Source organism: Zingiber officinale, chromosome 8A, assembly GCF_018446385.1.
Source record: "Zingiber officinale cultivar Zhangliang chromosome 8A, Zo_v1.1, whole genome shotgun sequence".
Classification (NCBI taxonomy): Eukaryota; Viridiplantae; Streptophyta; class Magnoliopsida; order Zingiberales; family Zingiberaceae; genus Zingiber; species Zingiber officinale.
The window spans coordinates 55,625,092-55,647,851 of record NC_056000.1 but is presented as its reverse complement, the minus strand read 5'-3'; the positions used below and the strand labels follow the sequence as shown (position 1 = coordinate 55,647,851).

The window sequence follows — 22,760 nt, the reverse complement described above, 5'->3', positions numbered from 1 at the left end:
CGAAAAGGAAATTAGATATATGCCCTTGGTGTTTGTTGTTTGGGTGATCCAAAGTATGCACTTTTGCCCTATCTGACTTTTCGAGTGAAATCGTGTTTGGCTGATCCGACTCAAGTGATGCCCAGTGGGTACGATCAGGTGGGAGGCATTGGCTCTTGGTGTCGGGCTCAAATGATGCCTGATTAGATATAATCAGTCGGAGTATTAACCGAAGTAACTTTATGAACTCAGCCTTAATCGACAGAATTCGGACCGATCTTACCCCATTAAAACATCTTTAACTTGATTTTTATCTTCTATATAAACTGATATCTTAACTTTTGTGATTCCATAGGTCATCCGAGTTGGTATATAGTGGGATGCTTGCCACATGAAGTCGTAGGGTCGAAATTCAGGATAATCAGGATATAAATTCTCGGTCCCTGTGCAATTCACTTCATCTATCACATGCTCACTCAAGATGCTATGATTTTACCTTCCAACATTTCGTCTTTTACCACATGATATCTTAACTTTTGCAAGTCACGTGGAGACCTTTACCATTCCGACATCACACCCATTTACTTACCCTTTCAATTATTATGATTTACCTCCCCTATTTACGTCCCTTGGGCTGGTTCCGGACGGAGCTGACGGCCACCGTAGCACCAACCCTTTCGTTGCGGTAGGTGGACTGCACCGTTGGAAAGTGGAAGCCACACACGAGCGATTGATTATTCAGCGAAGGATTCGCGTTTCCCATGTGCCCTGCGGCTTCCAGACTTCGTTTCTCTGCTCCCTTGGGCTTTGGTTCCCCACGATGTAGCATCCTCGCTTTGCTCTCCTTCAATCCCTCCGCTCCTCTCCCTCTCTTTTCTCTCTCTAGGGTTCCTCTTCTCCTCCCGACCCAAATCCCAACCTCGAATTACTCCTCCCTCTTCGCAACTGAATGCTAAGTCCGAGATGAGCGTGGTCGGCTTCGACGTCGGCAACGACAGCTGCGTCATCGGCATCGTGAGGCAGCGGGGCATCGACGTCCTCCTCAATGATGAGTCCAATCGTGAGACTCCCGCCGTCGTCTGCTTTGGCGACAAACAACGTTTCATTGGGGCTGCCGGCGCTGCCACTGCCTCCCGCTTCCCCAGAGATACCGCCTCCCAAGTCAAGCGCCTCATTGGCCGCCCTTTCCGCGATCCCGTGGTTCAGGATGACCTTCGCCGCCTCCCATTCCATGCCTCCGAGTCTCCTGACGGTGGGATCTTGCTCCGCGTCGGCTTCCTGAACGAACAACGTGCCTTCACCCCCGTCCAGATCCTCGCCATGCTCCTCGCCCACCTGAAACAGATTGCGGATAAGAACCTGGAGACGGTGGTCACCGATTGCGTCATTGGGATTCCGTCCTACTTCTGCGACCTCCAACGGAGGGCCTATCTCGATGCTGCTGCGATCGCTGGTCTGAATCCGCTACGATTGATGCACGACTGTGCTGCCACGGCATTGGGGTATGGAATCTATAAGACCGACCAGTACCCACGGGGGTCTTCCTCCTGCGTAGTTTTTATCGACATTGGTCACTGTGACACCCAGGTTTCCGTTGTGAGATTCGAACCTGACAAAATGAATGTTCTATCACATGCTTTCGATGCAAATTTGGGTGGGAGGGATTTCGATGAGGTTCTATTCAATCACTTTACCGAGCAATTCAAGGAGCAGTACCAGATTGATGTTCATTCTAATGTACGTGCCAGCATCAGGTTGAGGGCGGCTTGTGAGAAACTGAAGAGGGTTCTAAGTGCAAACATGGAGTCTCCCCTGAATATAGAGTGTTTGATGGATGAGAAAGATGTGAAGGGATATATCAAGAGGGAAGAATTTGAGAGGCTATGCACAAGTTTGTTTGACAGACTCTTAGAACCATGCAAGCGAACTTTGGAACATTCAGGACTGAAACGTGATCAAATCAACACCATTGAGCTTGTTGGCTCTGGCTCACGAATCCCTGCAATAACAAAGATTTTGACAGAGTTCTTTAGGAAGGAGCCAAGCCGAACACTCAATGTTAGTGAATGTGTTGCCAGGGGCTGCGCCCTTCATTGTGCTATGCTCAGTCCCATATTCAAGGTTAAGGATTATGAGGTGAGAATTTCTGTTGATAATGCTTTGCATCATGGCTGTCCAGTTCTTCAATACTGGATTTCCGAACTCTAATTTGTTCATCATGTAGTTCTGTTTAATGATTCATCATGTGTGCCCATGCCAAGCAAATTGGTCTTTGGCTAATCACATGCAGTTTTGATAGGGTTTATCATAGTTAGGTTTAGTGTAGAGGGGGTATCAGATCATGAATCATTAAATTAGGAACTGTCCTAATTACTTAGTTTATTTTGAGAAGTGTCACTCGATCAAAATTTTAACATAGGCCTTGGGAGAATGCTCTTTCCTGTATAACCTCAACCCATAGAAGGATAATTGCTTACTGATTGAGCATTATTACTTGATTAGAATAAAACTTGACAATGTCTTACATTATATTAAAATGAAGTTTATCAAAAACATGCCTTCTTTTTTTTTCTGGATTTACTGAAATATGCCCTCGTTCCCATTTTTTACCAAAATGCATCCCTCTCTATTTGCTTTTCCATTATAACTTTCCATTTCAAATTTCTTTTTTTTTTACACCAGACTGATTGGCCACCCACAAATTCTAAAATCAACTCATTTAGGTGAAAATGAGTTTAGGTGCCTTTTTGCGTGAGTATTACTGCAATGTGTATTTTAGGTGAAATGAACTTGGGCATAAGACTTTGAGGGAAAATGTTATCACAAGCAGATCTCTCAGGCAACTTGTTTACCATGAACTCAGCTTGTTTGCATGAAAGTGAGTTTTTTGAACACCTTTAGGATGTGAATATCCTCAAGAATTGCATTTAGGGGGAAATGAACTCACAGATAAGACATAAAGGAAAATGTCTTTATAAGATCACTTAAAAAATGACCTTATTTACCATGTAGTAAGCTTGCAAGCTGATTCTGAAATAAGCTTGTTTTGTTGAAATTGACTTGTTTAAGCATCATTATGATATAATTATCCCCCAAATGCATTTTTTTAGATGGGAATGAACTCATGCAGGATTTCAATGTTGTCACAAATTGGTTTGTTGACCATTTTGTGCAACATAAGCAAGTTGATTCTGGAATCAGTTTATTTTTGCAAAAACCTAAAATGCAATTTTTAGGTACAAGCAGATTTGGACATAAATTTAAGCAAAAATGTTGTAGCCTGTTTTGACAGAGTGAGCTTAGAAATGGAAGAGTATGGTAATAAAAAGGGAGGGGCAGATTCTAGTAAAATAAAAACAGGTTGGGTTTCTGTGAACTTGAAACCCGGGCCTTCTTGTATACCATGCTGTCATGGGGATAATGTTAGTTGAGTTATTTATTTTGGCCATTTCATTATGTCTAATTCAGTATTAAAACAAGCCACTAGCAGTGCCTGGATTGTTGTATGTGCTAGATCATTGAGAGGCACATTCGCATTTTACAATTTAACTTAATGCAATAGAAATGTAATTTGAAAAAACAAAGCAAGCAAACCGAATAAGGTTATTTTTGTGGTTCAGAATCCTTAGTTCCTAATCCACAATTTATGATTCTTTAGTGGATCACCCCTCGTAAACTACTATTTTTTCTCTTTCTCGGTAAGCTACCGGAGGAAGAGGAACCTGGTGAAAAATAAGTAGAAGGAGAGTGAAGGGAATAAAGCATAAAGAGATTCCAATTTATGAGTTTAGAAATTGATCTTTCAGTAGTCTTTTTGTTGCTCTTCATGCCCATATATATAGCCAAAGCCTTCAACTCCTTTTCAACCTTCATATAGCTTTTCTAGTCTTTAATTATGTTGATTTGATTTCATTAGCCTATTGTGCCGTAATAGCTACTTTAGTTGGCTGAAGTGAGCCATCAGTCAATTGCAAAACAATAGCTCATAGGTTATCTAGCCATTGGGGTTAATATCATATCAACGACTCTATTCCAAGTTCTTCATTACTTCATTACTGATTAGTCTACTGATGCTCACCCTTGAACATAAACATTCTTGCTTTCTGTTCGAGCCTGAGTCAATTGCCTACTTGGTCCAATTGACTAAAAGACTCTTCTAGTACATTTGTTTCCAACCACTTCTACAACCAAGCCCTTTCCTAAGTCTAGTACCACCCATACGCCATTGTACAAGTGTACTCAACTCATCCTCGTAGGGATTATCTTTGTACCAAGAGGCTCCTCCTTTGGGACTTCATCATGCTTAGAAATCTTGCTTCCAACTTTTCCATGCCAAGAAGCCCTACTTCCATGAATTTACATTTTTTCCTAGTATCAAATCCTCCTTGGTTAGCCGACCCCACCTAGTGGGATAAAACTTGGCTGTTGTTGTGGTTGTTGTATCGAATCCTCCTTGGTGGTCTTCAATCCAAACTTTCATCTGTCAACTATTAGGTACACGACCTAGTTGGACTTTTATTTGCCAAGTATTCGGTCCTCGACTTACTCAAACTTTCACTTGTCAACGAATTAGTCAACTATACTTAAACTTCCACTTGCCAAGTGTTTACTCTTTGATTTATCTGCAATACTTGTAAAGCTATCTTGCACCTGCACATTTGATACAAACGTGAGAAATCATAATATCATCCTAACTTAAACTTTGCCTAAGCATCAAACTTAGGTATCAAAAGCAATATGAGGTTTGGCAATACGTTTAAAAAGTGTCAATCATAAGGTGATAGTTTCTAACTTAAACCCCATCATATCTCTCCTTTTGACACACATCAAGAAACATTACCTTTCTTGGTGTCATAAGTATGATGATGCAATATCTCCCCTTTAGAAGGTCAAATCATTTCTCCCCTAGAAGATGAATTAAATTGGCTCAAACCTTTGCATTTATATGATTTTAATTATAATTGGCAAAGGTACCCTTAAAAGATTAGGATATTTGTCTCTTGCAAAATTGCATGTAAGTATCAAGAGTCAACCTTGACTCATTATGATACTAAATATGTTTTGATAAGATCGGGTACCTAGTTAAACAACAATTTCAATCTTTAATTTTGCCTCCCCTTTATTGTTTCACTAGAGTCCACTTTGTATCATCTTGATCTTAAGTCCTTTAATTAGGTTCCTCCTCCTAATTCCAATTTTCACCATACAAAATTTGATTTCAACCTCTAAGGGAAGTGCCTCCTTTTAAAGAAATCATTTACTCCAATTCTAGGTGAAAACTCCAACTTAAATTTAAGTATGTGGAGAGCGAAGAGCATTGAGCATAAAGAGAACACAATTTATGTACTTAAGGAAGAGAGAATTTGATCTTTTTGTAGTATTTCTATAGCTCACATGCCCATATATAGCCAAAGCCTTCATCTCTTTTTCAACCTTCAAACAACTTTTCCAGCCTATAACCCCTTCCTAACTCTTGTTCCACTCGTAACCTAATGTACAAGTGCGCTTGACTCATCCTCATCTACGTGCCAAGATGCTTCTCCTATGGACTTCAACGAGCCGAGACACCTTGCTTATGTGTGTTCCATGCTTCTATGTGTTCCATGTCAACAAGCCTTGCCTCCGAGACTTTACATTTTGTGTAGCATCCAGTCTTCCTTCACTTGCCACAATTTCAATTCGTCAAATATCTTCAACCTACTTGGACTTCTATCTGCCAAGTATCTACAACTTGAACTTCCATTCGCCAAGTATTTAACCGTCGACTTAATTAGACTTCCACTTCCAAGTATTAAATCTACGACATACTTAGACTTCCACTTGCCAAGTATGTGGTCTTTGACCTACTTGAACTTCCACTATTGATACTTGCAATTCCTATCAAACTATTTTGCACCTGCACACTTGACACAAATATGAGAACTAACAATATGATCTTAACTTAAACTTTGCCCAAACATCAAGATGACATTCATGGGAGCATGATTGCGCCAATAGTATAAGAACACTCTATGGATTCATATGAGCACTAAAATGAGATTGGATGCTTAGTTAGGCACATATTTGTGATGCCTCAATTTACTTATCGCATCAGCAATAAATTATTGTGCATAGAAGTTTATGTTTCATCCCTCTGCCTATTTATTTAAAACATAGGACTTCAGTATCTTCTTCAATGAGTAACACTGTCACAAGTTACTATCTTGGATTAAACATATTTCTCTATGCTGTCTTCAACTATTATATATTCTTGTGTCTTATTGGCAATAAAATCTCTTGTTTATTGTGCAACATGGAAAAATCCTGAGTGTTCCTCATGTTAAATCTTAATTGCCCATATTCCACTGTCACTTCATCATACGTATCTCTATTTTTGCTGTCTTGCATTAGATGCTTTGCTTGTGCAAGTGGCACAAATGAACTGAAGCTTTTTGCAGTTGTAAATTGGAATTTATTGCATAGGTTTGATTCCTAGAAAACTTTGGTTTATATAAGGGTGATTTCTTGCATGAGTCTCTTGATAATAGTGGGTTTGCAGAGGATTTATATACATATGACACTATGAGTTGTGCTTCCGTGACAATAATTTTCTTTATAGGTTAATTCATATTTAGTTTGCAATTCAATATCTCCAGGAGTATATTTGTGCCTCCATTGTTTGTGCTCCTCTCCTCTAGCAAGTGAATGAGAGCGCTAGTACAAAGGAGAATATCTATGTGGGTGGTGAGCTGGTGAACGGCGGTAGAGGTGGTGGCACCATTGCTTTTCTGTGGAGCTGAGTGGTAAGAGTGTTGGGACAGCAGAGGATGACCAGGGAAAAGGTGGAGGATGTAGCTTGGAGATGGGAGCGGATGAGTTAGGCGATGAGGAGGTTATGACCATTGTTGAAGTGGTTAGTGGATGAAATAGTCGCTGAAGTGTCCAGTGGTCACTGTGGAGTCAATTGAGGTCGTTGAGGGAGACAAATAGGCAAGCAACAGTAGCAGAGATACAATGAAAGGATATAGGTGAACTGTGGGTATTAATTAGGGTGTGGGTTAGGGTGGAATGACTAGATCTGGGTTATTGAGCCTGTCATGTTGATAACAGTTATTGAAGGAATTATTAATTTCATTCTCACTTAATAAATACAAACCAAACAATGAAATTAGTTGAATTCGGAATGAACTATGAAATTCCAGGATTTATTCCCTGCATGCCAAACCCAACCTACGTGGTTTTGCTAACAACTTCCCCTTAGGTCCATTTTTGAAAGAAAAAGTTGAAACAGAAAAGGTGAAATATGTATTGTGGTAATTCGTTAGTAGAAACTTCCATTCTTTGTTATCGGTTTCTACCATTTTACTATACATAGCCTTTTAGTTTAGATACCTAAGCATATGACATATCCATTGGTGATTGCAGGTGCTAGATTCTTTTCCTTTCTCAGTTAATTTTGCAATGGATGAAGATCCTATTACAACTGTGTCAAGTAATGCTGTATTGCGGAAGGGCCAACTGATTCCAAGTGTTAAAGTACTTTCTTTCTATCGAACTAGTTCGTTTAAAATGGAAGCATTTTATGCCAACCAAAGTGAACTTCCACCTGGTACCTCAGTAAAAATCAGCTGCTACCAGGTGAACTTTTTAAGTCGATGTAAAACATGCTTGTTAAATTTTTACAATTGCTGTGTCCATGCACATATAATACTGATTAATTATATGCTTTATTGTTTGTTTATAGAAATTTCTGAACATCATTCTAGTTCAATAAGGTTTCTTTGTGTTCTTTTACAATATATGGCATAGATTTTAATTTGAAATATGTGCGCTTGGAGGTCTTTGAGGTGGGAAACAGGACCTATTTGTGTGAGAGAAGAAGAACAGGAACATGATGTCAAATTTAGTTCTACTTGATGCAGCAATGGGAAGATCTCACATAGAGCATCTGACAAACAGAAATTTTCATTTAAATCAAAAAATATCCGTGACTTGGGATGTAAACATTTTTTATAAACCTAACTATGAAAACTAAGTCTCCTAGCCTAACTTACCCAAAAGTTATAACAAACTTAAAAAAAAAAACAACTTTTAAAGATTTAAAACTTAGCATTTAAAATTAACCCTAATTTTTGGACCACATCAAAAATGAATCATAGCCGACCCCATCTAGTGGGATAAGACTTGGTTGTTGTAGGATGAATCATGTTGGTAGAATCCAATAATATGTTATGTTGTTGGATTATGCAATAATGGAGTCCCAAATAAGTGTTCTTGCATTTCTCCCCTCGTTTTCATTGATAATTGCCATGATAGGGTAAATGAGGTTTATGTATGAGTTTTATGTCTATGCTTTTCTTAACCAGCTCTGATATTTGCTAAATATAAGTTGTATGTCCTGTTTTACCAAAGTTTGTCTATCATTTTGAAGTTTGAACTTTTCCTTGCATGCAATGTTATATAATCATGCATAATCAGATCAAGCATTTAGTCTATGTAGATGTTACTGGCATTCTTGAGAATATTATCAGCTGCATGTGCGTGTGTTTGGTTATGCCTTTGTTAGTATGTTTGCATCGATATCTTCAGATTTGTATCTCACCTTACAACCTGCTAGGACTTTCATTTGTCTAAAAACACTCTTCTGAAACTTCCACTTGTCTGACATCAAATCAATCTTGCCTTACGAAGACTTTTTTCACTTGCTAAACATTTAGTACCTTGTTCTATCTGCCTAAACTTCCAGACTTGCTAAGTTCGGTTGAACTTTCCATTTGCCAACTTTTTATTACACTTTTCATTTGCTAATTCCCTGTTGAACTTTTCACCTATTAACTTCTTTTGCTAACTCTCTATCCAACTTCCTTATGGACTTCCATCTGCTAACTTCCTATTGGGCTTTGCAATTGCAATCTCTTGTTGGATTTTTTACTTGCCAAACTCTCAGTTGGACTTTCACCATTGTTTGGCTTTTCCATCTGCCAAAGTTCAAATCCAGATTGAACTTTCCATCTTCCAACTAACTATTGGACTTTCCAGTTGCCGACTCCATTTGGACTTTTACCATTGCCACCACTTATTGTGCTTTCTCATTTGTTGAGTGTCCAATTAACTTGACCCTCTTGGCATATTAACCTAATTTTAAGGTCACCTCAATCATGTGCCCAAATATGATTGCACCAACATAATTTTACTAACATATTGTCCAAACATCAAACCCTTGGTCTAACCGGAATGTGTGATGAATAAACAAGAAAAATAAATTAGGCTGCTAGATAAGGACAGATTCTACTGGAGAGATTGTATCCCAAGAAAGAAACAGAGAGGCGGCGACTCCTTCGCTAGAAGAGAACTTACTTATACCATCCCTACTTCACCTTGTCGTTGCTGGAGCATTCTACAAAGAGGCTGAGCAAGTGGAGCATTCATCTCTGCAGATCCTATTACCACCCATTTGATGAAATGCAAGATTAAGGCTGATTGTCGTGGAATAGATCTAGGGTTCCTAGGGGAACAAAGAAAGGATATATGGCTATGGAAGAGAAGAAGGGAATGCATGACCTTGGGGGCTGCTGTTGGTGTGTGAGGATGAGGCTATGTGTGCGGATGTCTCACTTCTAAATGGACTGTGGCAGGGAAGGTTGCATGGAGGTGAAGGACAATTGTGCAACAGAATTGTCAATTGATGGGAATTATGTTCACAAATGAGCTCAACTGCAATGAGTATGTGGTGGTTTCTGGAACCAATTTGAGTTGAGTAAGTGATAACAAATAAGGCTGCATATATCGATTGGATGAGGATAGGCTGTGGGTAGATAGATTGGATGAGGGGAGGCTATCCACCATCACTGGCTTCCTCCTAAGGGAGTTTCTTTTGGAAACCTAACTTAGGAGTAAAAGTGGTGTACCATGTTACAACAACAACAACAACCAAGCCTTTTCCCACTAGGTGGGGTCGGCTGTATGAATCCTTTTACGCCATTGAACTTTATCTCCTATTATATCATCATCTATATTTAAATAAATTTTATCTTGTTTTATTGTTGCTAACCAAGTCTTTTTTGGTCTTCCTCTTCCTCGTTTTATATGCATGTTTATCATAGTTTCACATCGTCTAACTGGAGCATTTATTGGTCGTCTTAAACGTGTCTCTCTGAGTTTTTCCTCAATAGATGCAACTCCTACTTTCTCTCTAATGCTCTCATTTCTTATTTTGTCCATCCTCGTATGTCCACACATCCACCTTAACATCCTCATCTCTGCAACTCTCATCTTCTGCTCATGTGCTCGAGTCATAGCCCAACATTCAGCTCCATATAACATATTGCGGTTTTATAGAACTTACCTTTAAGTTTAAGAGGTACTTTACGGTTACATAAAACACTCGACGCTCTATTCCATTTCACCCATCCTGCTTGTATTCTATGTAAGACATCTCTCTCAATCCCTCCATCATTTTGTAAAAATGATCCTAAATATTTAAATTTCTCGGTTCCAGGCAACTCGTCCTCTCCTATCTTAACAATTGTTTCATTACTTCTAATATTGCTAAACTTAAATTCCATATATTCCGTCTTTAATCTACTAAGCTTAAAACCTTTCCCTTCTAGTGTTTCCCTCCAAGATTCTAGCTTAGCATTTACTCCTTCACGTGTCTCATCTACCAAAATAATATATATGTTCAACATGAGCGCGAGTGTTGTGAGAAGCAAGGGTAGATAAGTCGTTTTATCTAATGTAAATAAGATGAGGCTTAGGGTTATGTGGCTATATAACCATATCTAATTCTCCTGAAATCTTATGACTATGAAGTAAACTTTTTATTCCAACAATACATATCCTTAATTAGTTCAATATATGTTACGTTAACACCTCTCTTTCTAAAATTCTCCATATAATTTCTCTTGGGACTCTATCATACGCCTTTTCTAAGTCAATGAATACCATGTGTAGATCTTGTTTTTCCCGATATTTTCAATTAATTGTCTAAGAAGATGTATAGCTTCTATCGTCGACCTTCAGATATGAACCCAAATTGATTTTTCATCACCATGGTCTCCTTTTTAATTTTTTCTATTACTTTTCCCCAAAGTTTCATAGTATGACTCATTAGTTTAATACCCTATAGTTTACATGATTTTATAGTCTCCTTATTCTTATATAAGAGGACTACAATACTTACTTTTTACTTATCAAACATTTTTTTTTGTTTTCAATATTTAGTTGAAAACTTGGTACCTGAGTCAATTATTTGCTTTGCTAAGCACTTTCATACCTGTGTTGGAATATCATTTGCTTTTTCATTTTGCATCCCATTTAATATTTGCTCTATTTCTGAAGTTTGAATTCTCTAATAAAAATTTAAATTTCTATATTTCTCTAACTTAAGTTTCCTAAGCTAAGTTGGTGGCCTAAACATTCATTAAAAAATTAATGAAAATACCATTTCCATGGCTCCTTTATTTTCTTATTCTTCACTAGCCCTATTAGATTCATCTTTAATGCATCCATCTTATTTGATTAAGATCCCTTGTTTCTTTTGCTTTAGTTATTTTAAAGATGCCCCTTTCTCCTTCATTTGTATCGATTTGATATAACCGTTCAAAAGTTTCGTTTTTGGCTTCACTCACTACTTTCTTAGCTTCTTGGCTATTATATATTTTTTAAATTTTCCTTGTTCTTACAAATATATAATTCCTTATAAGCTATTCGTTTTTTCTTTATTTTCTCGTACTTTCTCATTCCACCACCAAGATTCTTTACTTAGTGGTGCATGCCTTTGACTCACCGAGGACACTCTTAGCTACTATTTTCAACTTTAATACCATCTTATCCCATGTTGTATTAGAGTCACCGTATATTTGTACTTCTACCTTCTCTTTAAATATATGTTGCTTCCCATCCTTTAACTTCCACCACTTAATTCTAGGAATTGTATATATTTTCTTTCTATTGATACTATGTTTGAGGCGTATATCTAACACTACTACCCTATGTTGGGTAGTTAAGCTTTCTCCAGGGATAACTTTGCAATCTTTACAAATCTTTCTATCCTTCTTCCTAACCATAAGAAAGTCAATTTGCGATTTATTATTCCCACTTTTGAATGTGACTAAGTGTTCTTCTCTTTTCTTAAAAAACGTATTAGCTAATATAAGGTCATATGCTATCGCAAAATCTAATATAGTTTTCCCTTCCTCATTTCTCGTTCCAAACCCATAACTCCCATGTACTCTCTCATATTCCTCATTTTTCACTCCGACATGCTCATTTAGATCACCTCCTATTAAAATCCTTTCATTTGGTGGAATATTTTGTAATATTTCATCTAAGTCCTCCCAAAACCTTAATTTGATAGCTTCATCTAATCCTACTTGTGGTGCATATACGCTAATTATGTTCATAGTTTCTTTCGCCACTATTATCTTAAGGGTTATAATTCTATCCCCTTTTCTAACTACTCCTACAACTTCATCCTTTAACAAACTATCTACAATAATACCCACTCCATTTCTTGCTTTACTCTTTCCAGTGTACCATAACTTAAAACCCGAGTTCTTTATCATCTTTGCCTTCTCACCTATCCATTTTGTCTCCTGTACACATAAAATATTAATTTTTCTCCTAATCATCATATCTACTACCTCCATTGATTTACCAGTGAGAGTTCCTATGTTCCATATTCCAAATCTTAGATTATTAGTTTTCCTATCATATTTGTTCTTATCTAACCTATGGTGTGAGAACTCTTGCCTATTTAACACTACACCCAAGTTCTCATGGAGATGTAGCGGTCCTTGCTGAGACGTTACAGCGGACCCTGTAACGCGAACTCTTGCATTTTTATCACTACACCCGAGTTCTGGAGATGTAGCGGTTTTTGCCGAGACGTTATAGTCGGACCCTGCAACGCGTTCCTTCCGGGGAACAACTTAGCATTAGCACAATAGTTTAATGGATTCATTCATGAAATATTTGTCATAGTTTGACGCTGGCTGGCAACCTAACGCAACCCTCCTCCTTTATCCGGGCTTGGGACCGGCCATGACCGGTCATCATGGGCGGAGTTAAAAGTGGTGTACCATGTTAACTGGAGAAAATAAAATTGTAATGATTTTATTTTTCTTGGAGAATTATTACATATTACATATATATATTCAACTTAAAATCCTTACAAAAAACAAATTATATGTTGTCCAATGTTAAAACATGGAGAAAACTGATATAGAGAATGCTGCTTGAGTGATGAAAGAACCATTTATTTCAGAAAGCTGTAGTTCTGGGTGTCCCGCTTATGACAGTTCTATTGAATTAACAGTCTTTCATTTTTGAAAAAAAATGTTCATTTTCTATTAGTGGAACTGTTTCATGATAGTCCACACTATTGGTAGGTTAATGTTAAGATTACACTTTCTAAGATAATGTTCTAGTTGCTGATCCTGCAGGTTGGACCTTTTCCCATCAATGAAGGTAAAAGACAGAAAATTAAAGTGAAAGTTAGGTTGAATCTTCATGGAATTGTTTATCTGGAATCAGTCTCAGTAAGTATTAGTGTTTGTTGCTTTATGCTATTATTGACATGCTGAATGTTAATCATCCTTTTTTAAGTTTGTACTTACATAATAAAACTGCTTCAGTTGATTGAAGATGAAAACAGCAATCCAGTTTCAAGGGATGCAAGACAAATGGATAAGATGGAAATTGAGTCTGCTTTCAATGGAAAATCTTACATGCACAACAATGGAATAGCTGAAAATAATCAATATGGATCTGTGTCTTCGGTAAGTGTCAGGTGTTCAATAAACCCTTTAGTTGTAGGATTATCTTATTTTTTTTGACCTTTTCATTTGGAAGATACACATTTGAAGTCTGATCAGGGCTAGGTGTTTGGTTTGTTAATCAACAAAGATGACATACACATCACCTGGAAAACAAGCATACACTATTTTGCATACAAGATAGGTAATTTCTAAATAATAATGAGAAAGAAGACTGGGAGAAAAAAAATGATAGAAGAATACTACCTATCAAATCAATACAAAACCTCATCTTTACAACACATCATTTTGCCATAGTATAGTAAGATACATCCTTAATTGTTTCCAAAATTCCTACCTGTATAATATGAAAATTCTCATCTATTGAGTTTTAGTTAGGAAAATAGATTGTATCCTTTTGAATGGAGCTTCTTAATTTTTTGATGTCATTCCAGTCTGAAGTTTCTTTTGTTAGCTGAGGGAGCTCTGATCAGATTTTGTTAGAGTTAGCATTTTATAACTGCAGAAAACTGCTGGATAAATTTTGGTTATATTGCTTTAAAATAAGTTAGATTGAATTTTCTTTACCTTGAAGAAGGCGGATGATTTCTTTTTCCTCTGTTTTTTTAGCAGTCCTATGCATGAGCCATGAGACCAAGTGATATCTTGATAGTTCAGAAAAAAAATATATTATGTACATTTAAGAAAATCCCCATTATAAGCATAAACTCTTTCCTTAAACTTTAATTTGTTTTTCATCCATCATATTGTCATCATTGTACTTTAATTTATTATATCATCATTATTTGTTCATTGCTTTATACTTATCATTACTTCTTGATATATTTAGTTTGACATGATGAGTGAAATAAACTCCAACTTCTACCTAATACATAATAGATGTAGATTTCGAGACTGAGATATAAACCCAACTATCATATGGAACACTTACTTTGATTTATGAGAATTAGAATGAACTATCTAAATATTCTTTATACATTTATAACTCCATAAATAATATACCCATCCATAATTATATGTCATGGTTAAAGAAAACCTGGTGCTGCTTAAGGAAATAATGATTGATGTAGGCCTAGACATGTTAAAATTGATATTCTTAGTTTTGATAGAATTAGTTAGCTACATTAGAAAGATTATTTTGACCAATATAATATAACTTCTACCATACTCTAGTACAGGTTGCCAACAACTAACACATTTGTATTAACGTTCAAAATCACTATTACATAGTGTAGCAGTAGAACCCACCATACATTGACATAAAATAAAAAGAAAATTAATAGAAAAATATATCCACATGATTTAAGAAGAAAAACTTTAATAAATTTTAAAAGCCTAAACAATTATCCTTAAATGAATTTAAAGTATGATGACATAGATTTTAGCTACATTCATAACATACATTAATACGATGGGCTATGTATAATGACATACATTACAGAATATAAAGTCTACTTCACCTATCATCAATGGATTTTTACTGTTGTTTTAAAATATGTTAATAACTTGACCTTTGAAGAGTTCTCTAATAATATTCTAGAAGGGTCCTCTAATGAGACCTTATATGAGCCCTTTAATGATACAATGTTAGAAAAATCTCCTGTTCTTTTGAAATGACCACCTAAGTAGATTTAAGCTCATAACTTGTTATGCTAAAAAGCCAAAAGACAAAATCCAGCAAAATAAGCATAATGAGAGGGGAATGCAAGACATCAATTTTAAATTGTTAAGTCCATTAAAACTTTTGCAGTTATGAGTCCTTTATAGCTATTCATTGTAGCAAAAGGTGATTACGCTCACTCTAGGCGCCCCTCACAGCCCGTCCCCAGGTTATGTGAAGGGAGGTGAATCGCAGAATCAGCTTATAGCGGACCGCCAAGTAGCTAGGGGTGGGAGGAGTTTTTTCCACGAGGGCATATATCCGTCGAGAATTGATCCCTGCCCTATTATAGCAAATCTGTTATCCTCTAGCCCCGTGGGGACACCTTTATAGCTATTCATGATTCAAGAGCTCGTCAACCTAATAAGTTAGTTTCCTTATCTACACTTGTCTAATTCATATTTTTTACTGAGTTGATATGAGAGACACATGCTGATACTAATAATGAATTATATTAATGTATTATAAACTATTTAGAGATATGATAGACTCTTATCGTGCATTCACAAATCGAAAATTTTCATCACTTTAGAAGTACTTGATATTATTTATTTGTTGGCTATTTATCCATATTATAGATAAATTTGAGTCTTAGTGATATCACTTTTATACCCTATGATTGTTATGAACTTGGGGATATTATCTTTGCCAACAATAAGCTAAGATATTTTCCTTTTTATCAGAATGGAATACTAATAAGGAACTTAAATCAAAACTAAGGAGCAAAATGCACTTGTTTCTTACTCATTTGAAGGGACACTCAAAGAATAAAAATTATGATAAAAAAATTGTTGGATAAAGTTGGTGAAGCCACTGTTTTCTATATTTAGAAATGATTATCTAACTTGTTGCTTGGAGTTGAGATCTCCTTGGGAGAATGATGCAAACAAGAAATCACTTTAAAATTTCAAATTTAATTTTGGACCGATTGGGAAATATTCTATTTTAGATATTGTATAATTTGTTGTCTTTTAATTTAGTAATTTAATTGGTATCTTTTAATCTAATGTTTGCTGGGGAGATTAGATTTTTTAAATAGTGGTATTTATTTTCTAATTTAATTGGTATTGAGTCTATAAAAATGTTAGGCATTGTTTTTCAATTAATAAAATCTCTTCTTTAATTACTATTGTGGGAGCACTTATGTGTGTGCGAGATAGTTATCCTGTGCTTTATTAATTTTGTCCCAATTTCTGTGTGATTCGAAGCTTTAATTTCTGTGTCTTACCAAATAGTCTTAGCATCCTAGATGGTTGTACACATTGGATGGTCCTCTTAGACAAATGTTAGTGGTCATTGACTTCCAATAGAAACAAACACTGGTATTAAACATATGAAATTTCTTTTTCCTTGTAATTGACTAGAAAATTATGTTGTTTGCTATGGTGTCAAACTTAAGCATCCGTGTAGGAGAAATGCATGTCTGCTTCTCTCCTGTACTCATTGTAGCCTTTGCATGATTTGTGAACTGGATATTGAATTTGTGCTGTGGAGAGCAGGCTCTATTCTCTAGGTGCCTAGATGCTATAGAATGTTCTTCAATGCCTCCACGTTCTCTTAGACGTCTCATGTTTTAGTTGGCCATTGCCCCTCTGCATGTTAGTGTTTCAGTATGGCTGTAGTAGTTGACTATATATGCACAACTTCTTCAATCCATCCTTACCATTCCCTAATGGGATATCCAGTGGTGGCAAGGAAACTATGATGACCTATCATTTGTATGAGTCCTTAAGGTGTATGGTTGGGTATCTCCTACTGAGATAGTTAACTTCCTGATTTCTTCTATCTGAGATATGTCATAAATATAAGACATCTTGTCTTCATACTTGAATAGTGGTTCGTGATGCAAAATTTTAAAATTAAACTATTATTAATATCTCAAAAATTTTAGAAAGCTTGTGAAAATGTTATCATTTATTTTAATTTTACTGGTTCTCATCAACAATGTGATATTAAATATTACACTGTTTTATAGATGTTTTGCATGGTCAACCAAAAGTTTAGGACAGCTGAAATTCACTAAATTTCTAAAAAAAGGGAAGTCCGGTGCATCAAGCTCCCGTCAATATAAGATCTCAGGGAAAGGTCTATTATATGCAGTCTTATCCTGCATTGCAATAAAATCATAAATTCTAAAAAGATTTTAAAAGCAATACATTCATAATTTGACATTTCTAATATGACAAAAATATTATTTGCAAAACACTTCTAAATTTTGCTAGATTTTTGATATGAAGTTGTGTTTTTCCAAGAAGATCATATTGTTTTCAGTCGGCTAACCATTACTCTAATCAGGTTGATACATCAAAAACAGACAGACACCCTAGAAGGCATGCATTGCTAATTACAGAGACAGTATATAATGGAACAACAAAAAAATGGTTGTTGGAAGCCCAAGAACAAGAAAAGTGGCTTGCTTATCAGGACAAACAAATGGAGAACACAAAAGACAAAAAAAATGCACTGGAAGCTTATGTGTATGAAGTGCGGAATAAGGTAATCTCAAATCCAGATGATACATGTAAGTTTATTAATGCTGTGGTCAGAACATTTAGTTCACTTATTTTTTATTGGCGTAATCTTGATTTTAACAGCTTTTTGGGGGATATGGAAGTTTTGCTAGTGATTCTGAAAGGAAAGAAATTTCTTCTAGTCTACAGCAGACTGCAGATTGGCTCTACGAGGATGGAGATGATGAAACTGAAAAAGTTTACACTAGTAAATTGGAAGAATTAAAGAAGGTAAATTTTTATTTTCTAAGCCACCAGACATCATTTATTATATTGAATTAACTGTAAATTAGATTTGTGTTCTCTCCCATCTTTTCATATGCTTAGTGATTCATTCGTCAGCCTCAATCTCAGCTAGATTTGGACTTGATTGCTAAAACCATGGTTTAAAGTGTCGTGCCAAGACGAACGAAACGGGAGAAATATCTTGTTCCACCCGACGACCGGCACCGGCACGACCTAGGCACCAGACCCACGACAGCTACGATGTGTTGCGCAACTTTGTGGCCGCAGCGGAGGGGTCGCTCAACCCCGCAATAGCAACGGAGAGGTTGCATAACCGTTTTGCTGCCACCGCGGAGGCATCGTGTGACCCTACAGCTGTTAAAGAGGGGTCGCACGACCACCGTGGTCATGCCGGAGGAGTTACATGATCCCTGCGACTATGACTGAGGGGTCGTGCAACCCCGCCGCAGCGCTGAAGTCAAGCGAGCTCGCGAGTGGTGTCGGATTTCGGGTTTTTTTTTAATTAAACTTAGTCAACCCCTAGCTGTGATGAAGATAATCTAAAGAGGCTTTATTAAATCCTATTACCCTAATAAAATTATCTAATAATTTTATATTCCATTTATTTTAATTTAAAAATTATAATAATTTTTTTTTTTTATTTATCTATTTTCATATCTTTTCCTTTTTTAAGATTATTTTTTATATTGTTTATTTTTTAAATATTTATGTTAAATGTTTTATTTTTTAATTAATATATTTTATATATAAAAAATACCAAAACTATATCGGCATAGCATGATACGATACCGAAACTGTATCATTCCTGTCCAAGACCGAAACCTCGGCACGAGTCAAAATTTTAAACCTTGGCTAAAACTATGGTGTATGTTTCTCTCTCATGAATATCTACATTGTACCATACATAATTTTGATGTACCAGATCGTGCTAGTTTTTTTTTTTTTATTTGAACCCATCAAATTGTTCCATTCATGTAAAGCATTATTTCATTGGTCTGACGAATCCACGCTAAAGCAATTAGTGTTAAATATAATAAATGATGGGAATTGATCTGATTATCTCCTATAATATTCTTCTGATTGTCCTTACAAATCTTAAGCTAAAGTCTATAAACATTTGCTCTAATGTCTAACCAGGCTTGTAATAAGGTTTAATCTTTGGCTTACTGTCACCTGGATTTCATATTAATATCTCAAGACTAGATGAACTTACCTGCATTTTTTGGAGTTACTTGACCCTAATCCATTTTATATCTTCTTAACTTCCCTATATCCTAGGGTTATCTATCACTTTACAGTTGCAATTTGATATCCATGTGGTTTCTTTCATGTCATAATGTCAATAATTATTTTATACAAATACTATGCGCGTACAGTGTTAAGCTGGTGTTTACCTTGTTACACGTGTGGCTTATTCTTGTTATGACATTTGTTTAATCTGTGTAGATATCAGTTATAAATAGGTAAATTCCGATTTTGAGAGTTGCAAACTGGTCTTTACTGACACGTGTGGTGCTTGTATTCATGTTTTCATGACAGTACAATGTTAAACCTATTTGTCCGTGTATATAAATTTAATGAGAATCTCCTATTTCAAGAGCTTCACTCTGGATTTCCTTTATGTTGCTTCCTGAATAGCTGGTAGATCCCATTGAGAACAGATTCAAGGATGATGAAGCAAGAGCTCAAGCTACAACAGAACTTTTGAAGAGCATAGTTGACTATAGAATGGCGGTATCTTCCTTTTCAACCACCGAACGAGATGCTGTAAGCTCCAATTGTTCTCAAGTTTTAGGGCATATGCAGCTCTGCTTTTACATTGCGCTCCAGGATCCAATGGCACTTCTTTTTCAGGTAATAAACGAGTGCAATAAAGCTGAGCAGTGGGTGCGGGAAATGTCTCAACAACAAGATTCATTGCCTAAGAACGCAGATCCAATATTATGGTCTCATGAAATTATGCAAAGGAGGGAAGCCTTGGACATGTACCACCACCATATATCCGTTTCCAATTTTTAAATTTCATTCCTCACAAGTGTTGCCGTAGTTTGTCAACTTAGTTTGCATGTCCTTGATATATTGCAGGTTGTGTAAAAATGTTTTGAGACACAAGGCATCTCAATCAAGAATTGATGACTCCAGAGGCTCAGACTACTCTAACTCTTCGCACTCTGACAACTCCATGGTCGATTGATTTATTCAGTTCAGTGATTCTTTCTTCTCATCGCATTGCATGCTCGTAACCAGCTGCTTGCACTTTTTAAGTTCATATCAATGCTCAAGACAACAATTTACAAATCCCAGCATGAAGGTTTCTGAGATTTGAAGCCTTCTCTACTGCAATAGTCTTAAATTTTGCATTCCACGCGCAAGTCAGTATCAACTTGCATGTATATTATTGACTGGTTCCTGCGTCGGCAATGCCTTCGTATAATTTTGTCAAGGAGTCTCTAACTCTCTATAGTTATCCTCCCATCCTTTGCAGGCTGTGACAGAATTCGTGCTCCGATAACAATGGTTTTGATTTCTGCAATGTTGGCTGCTAAACCAACTTCATAAAGTCTGACGCCGTGATGATAAAACAGATTTAATAAATCTAAACTGATACAATCCCTTGCAGGTAAAGTGAATAATCCTGTAATTTCAGCAATCAATCAATAACGCATACAGCAGGAAAATAGGTCATCTCCAAATCTCTACCCAGCAGCTATCCATCCTTCGCAAAACCATTTGCCTACTGCAGATCACTCTCAACACCATGTCCCATGTCGACATCTGCGGCACAAGGAACTTGCGGAGCATCACCTCGACAGTCTCAGCGGCGGCGGCCACCATCTCCCTCTTCAGCAGCCTCACTACTAGCCCATCCATGAGCTCCATCCCCCTCCCGTCCTCCAATAAGGCGTTTGAGAACACGTTGTACGTGACCCGATCCGGCTCGCACCCACGGTCGACCATCCGGCCCAGGAGGCTCACCGCCCGCCCTACATTGCCCTCCTTCAGCAGCGCGTCGAAAAGCAAGTTGTAGGTGATGACGTCCGGCTCCGTCGCCCGGCTGACGAGCATCTCTTCGAACTGCCTCAGCGCCCCCTCCACCATTCCCGCCTCGCATAGCCCTTTGATCATGGAGGTGTAGGCGATCACGTCGGGCGCGCAGCCCCGGCCCATCATGTTCTTCCACACCATCATGGCGTCCCGGAGCCGCCCCGCCTCGCACAGCCCGTTGATAAGAACGCTGTAGCTCACCGCGTTGGGCTCCCATCCGGACTCCACCATCTCCTCCCACAGTGCCAGCGCTTTCTCGGTGTGGCCCGCCTTGAACTGCCCACGCATCATGGCGCTGAAGGTCACCACTGTGGGCGCGCAGCCCTCCGACCTCATTTTCGAGAACGCCTCCTCCGCCGCCTCGATGCGGCCGTGGCGGCAGAAACCATCTATGAGGGCAGTGTAAAGCACCGCGTTGGGTTGCAGCCCCTTGCCCGCCATTGCCTCCCACAAGGCCGCCGCCTCATCCGGCTCACCGCAGCGGAAGAAGCCGGCGATGAGGGCCGAGTAGACGAACTCGTTGAGGCGAACGCCCTTTCGCTCCATTTGCTCCGAGACGCGCCGGGCGTCCAAAGGTCGGCGGAGCTCGACGAGGCCGTGCACGATGGCGCCGCAGGTTATCTCGTTGGGGACGATTCCAACTCGGTTCATGCGGTCGAGAAGCTGGACGGCGGCGTTGAGGTGACCGTGGCGGCAGAGGGCGTGGAGGAGTGTGTTGTAGGTGGGGAGGGAAGGGGGGCAGCCTTTGAGGAGCATGTAGCGAGTGAGGTTGGCGGCGCGTCGGAGGTCGCCAGTGCGGCAGAGGGCAGCGATGAGAGCATTGAATGCCGGCGCAGCGGGAGGCACCCCATCGAGGAGCATCTCGTCGAGGAGGGCATGGGCGTCGGTGAGTCGGCCGGCGGCAGCGAAGGCGGCAATGACAGTGGAGTAGGAGTAGGAGTCGGGACGGAGGCCACGGAGGGGGATGTGGCGGAGAAGGCGGACCGCACCGGACAGGTCACCAGACCGGCAGAGGGACTTGAGGAGGAGGTTGAAGGTGAGGAGGTTGGGTGCGATCGAAGGGCGGCGGCGGATGGCAGAGGAGTAGAAGGGAACTGCAAGGCGGTGATTTTGGTGATCGCCGGGTTGGGAAAGGAGCGCGGAGAGGGCAGTGTTGAAGGAGATGACGGAAGGGGTGCAGCCAAAAGTCGGGAGGCGGAGGTACAGGCGGACGGCGGCGAGGGGGCGACCGGAAGCGCCGAGGGCGCGGAGCATGGGGACGAAGACACGCTCCGGGAAGCTACGAGGCCGCTCTCGACGCATGCGGGCGAGGAGGCGGCCGATGGCAGGGAGGTCAGGCGGATCGCGGTCGGCATAGGCGCGGGCGAGGGCAAGGTAGGTGGCGTCGCCCTGAGTGTATCCTCCGGAACGCTGGGCGTCCTGGAAGATCTCGTCGGCGAGCGGCGGCGAATCGCTAAAGTCTCCTTCGGATTCATATATGCAGCCAGCGGTGGGGACGGAGGAAATGGCGCGGAGGGGTCTGACTGCGGCAGCAAGGGGCAGGTGAAGGGAGCGGTGGAGCAT

The 22,760-nt window shown here is 38.8% G+C and overlaps 2 protein-coding genes across 2 annotated transcripts; one reads left to right on the top strand and one right to left on the bottom strand.

The window, feature by feature from the left end:
• The first annotated feature begins 655 nt into the window (after positions 1-655).
• Positions 656-20,664, top strand: LOC122009133 (heat shock 70 kDa protein 16-like). The gene is made up of 9 exons (XM_042565148.1): positions 656-2,115; positions 7,384-7,596; positions 13,404-13,499; positions 13,596-13,739; positions 17,692-17,892; positions 17,991-18,137; positions 19,791-19,919; positions 20,007-20,137; positions 20,238-20,664. Exons 1-9 carry the CDS (start codon positions 943-945, stop codon positions 20,344-20,346), a joined length of 2,343 nt encoding a protein of 780 aa, XP_042421082.1. The 5' UTR covers positions 656-942; the 3' UTR covers positions 20,347-20,664.
• Positions 20,603-22,760, bottom strand: LOC122010822 (pentatricopeptide repeat-containing protein At4g20090-like). Its single transcript, XM_042567296.1, has 2 exons — positions 20,891-22,760; positions 20,603-20,787 (listed from the first exon to the last, which is right to left on the bottom strand). Exons 1-2 carry the CDS (start codon positions 22,758-22,760, stop codon positions 20,603-20,605), a joined length of 2,055 nt encoding a protein of 684 aa, XP_042423230.1.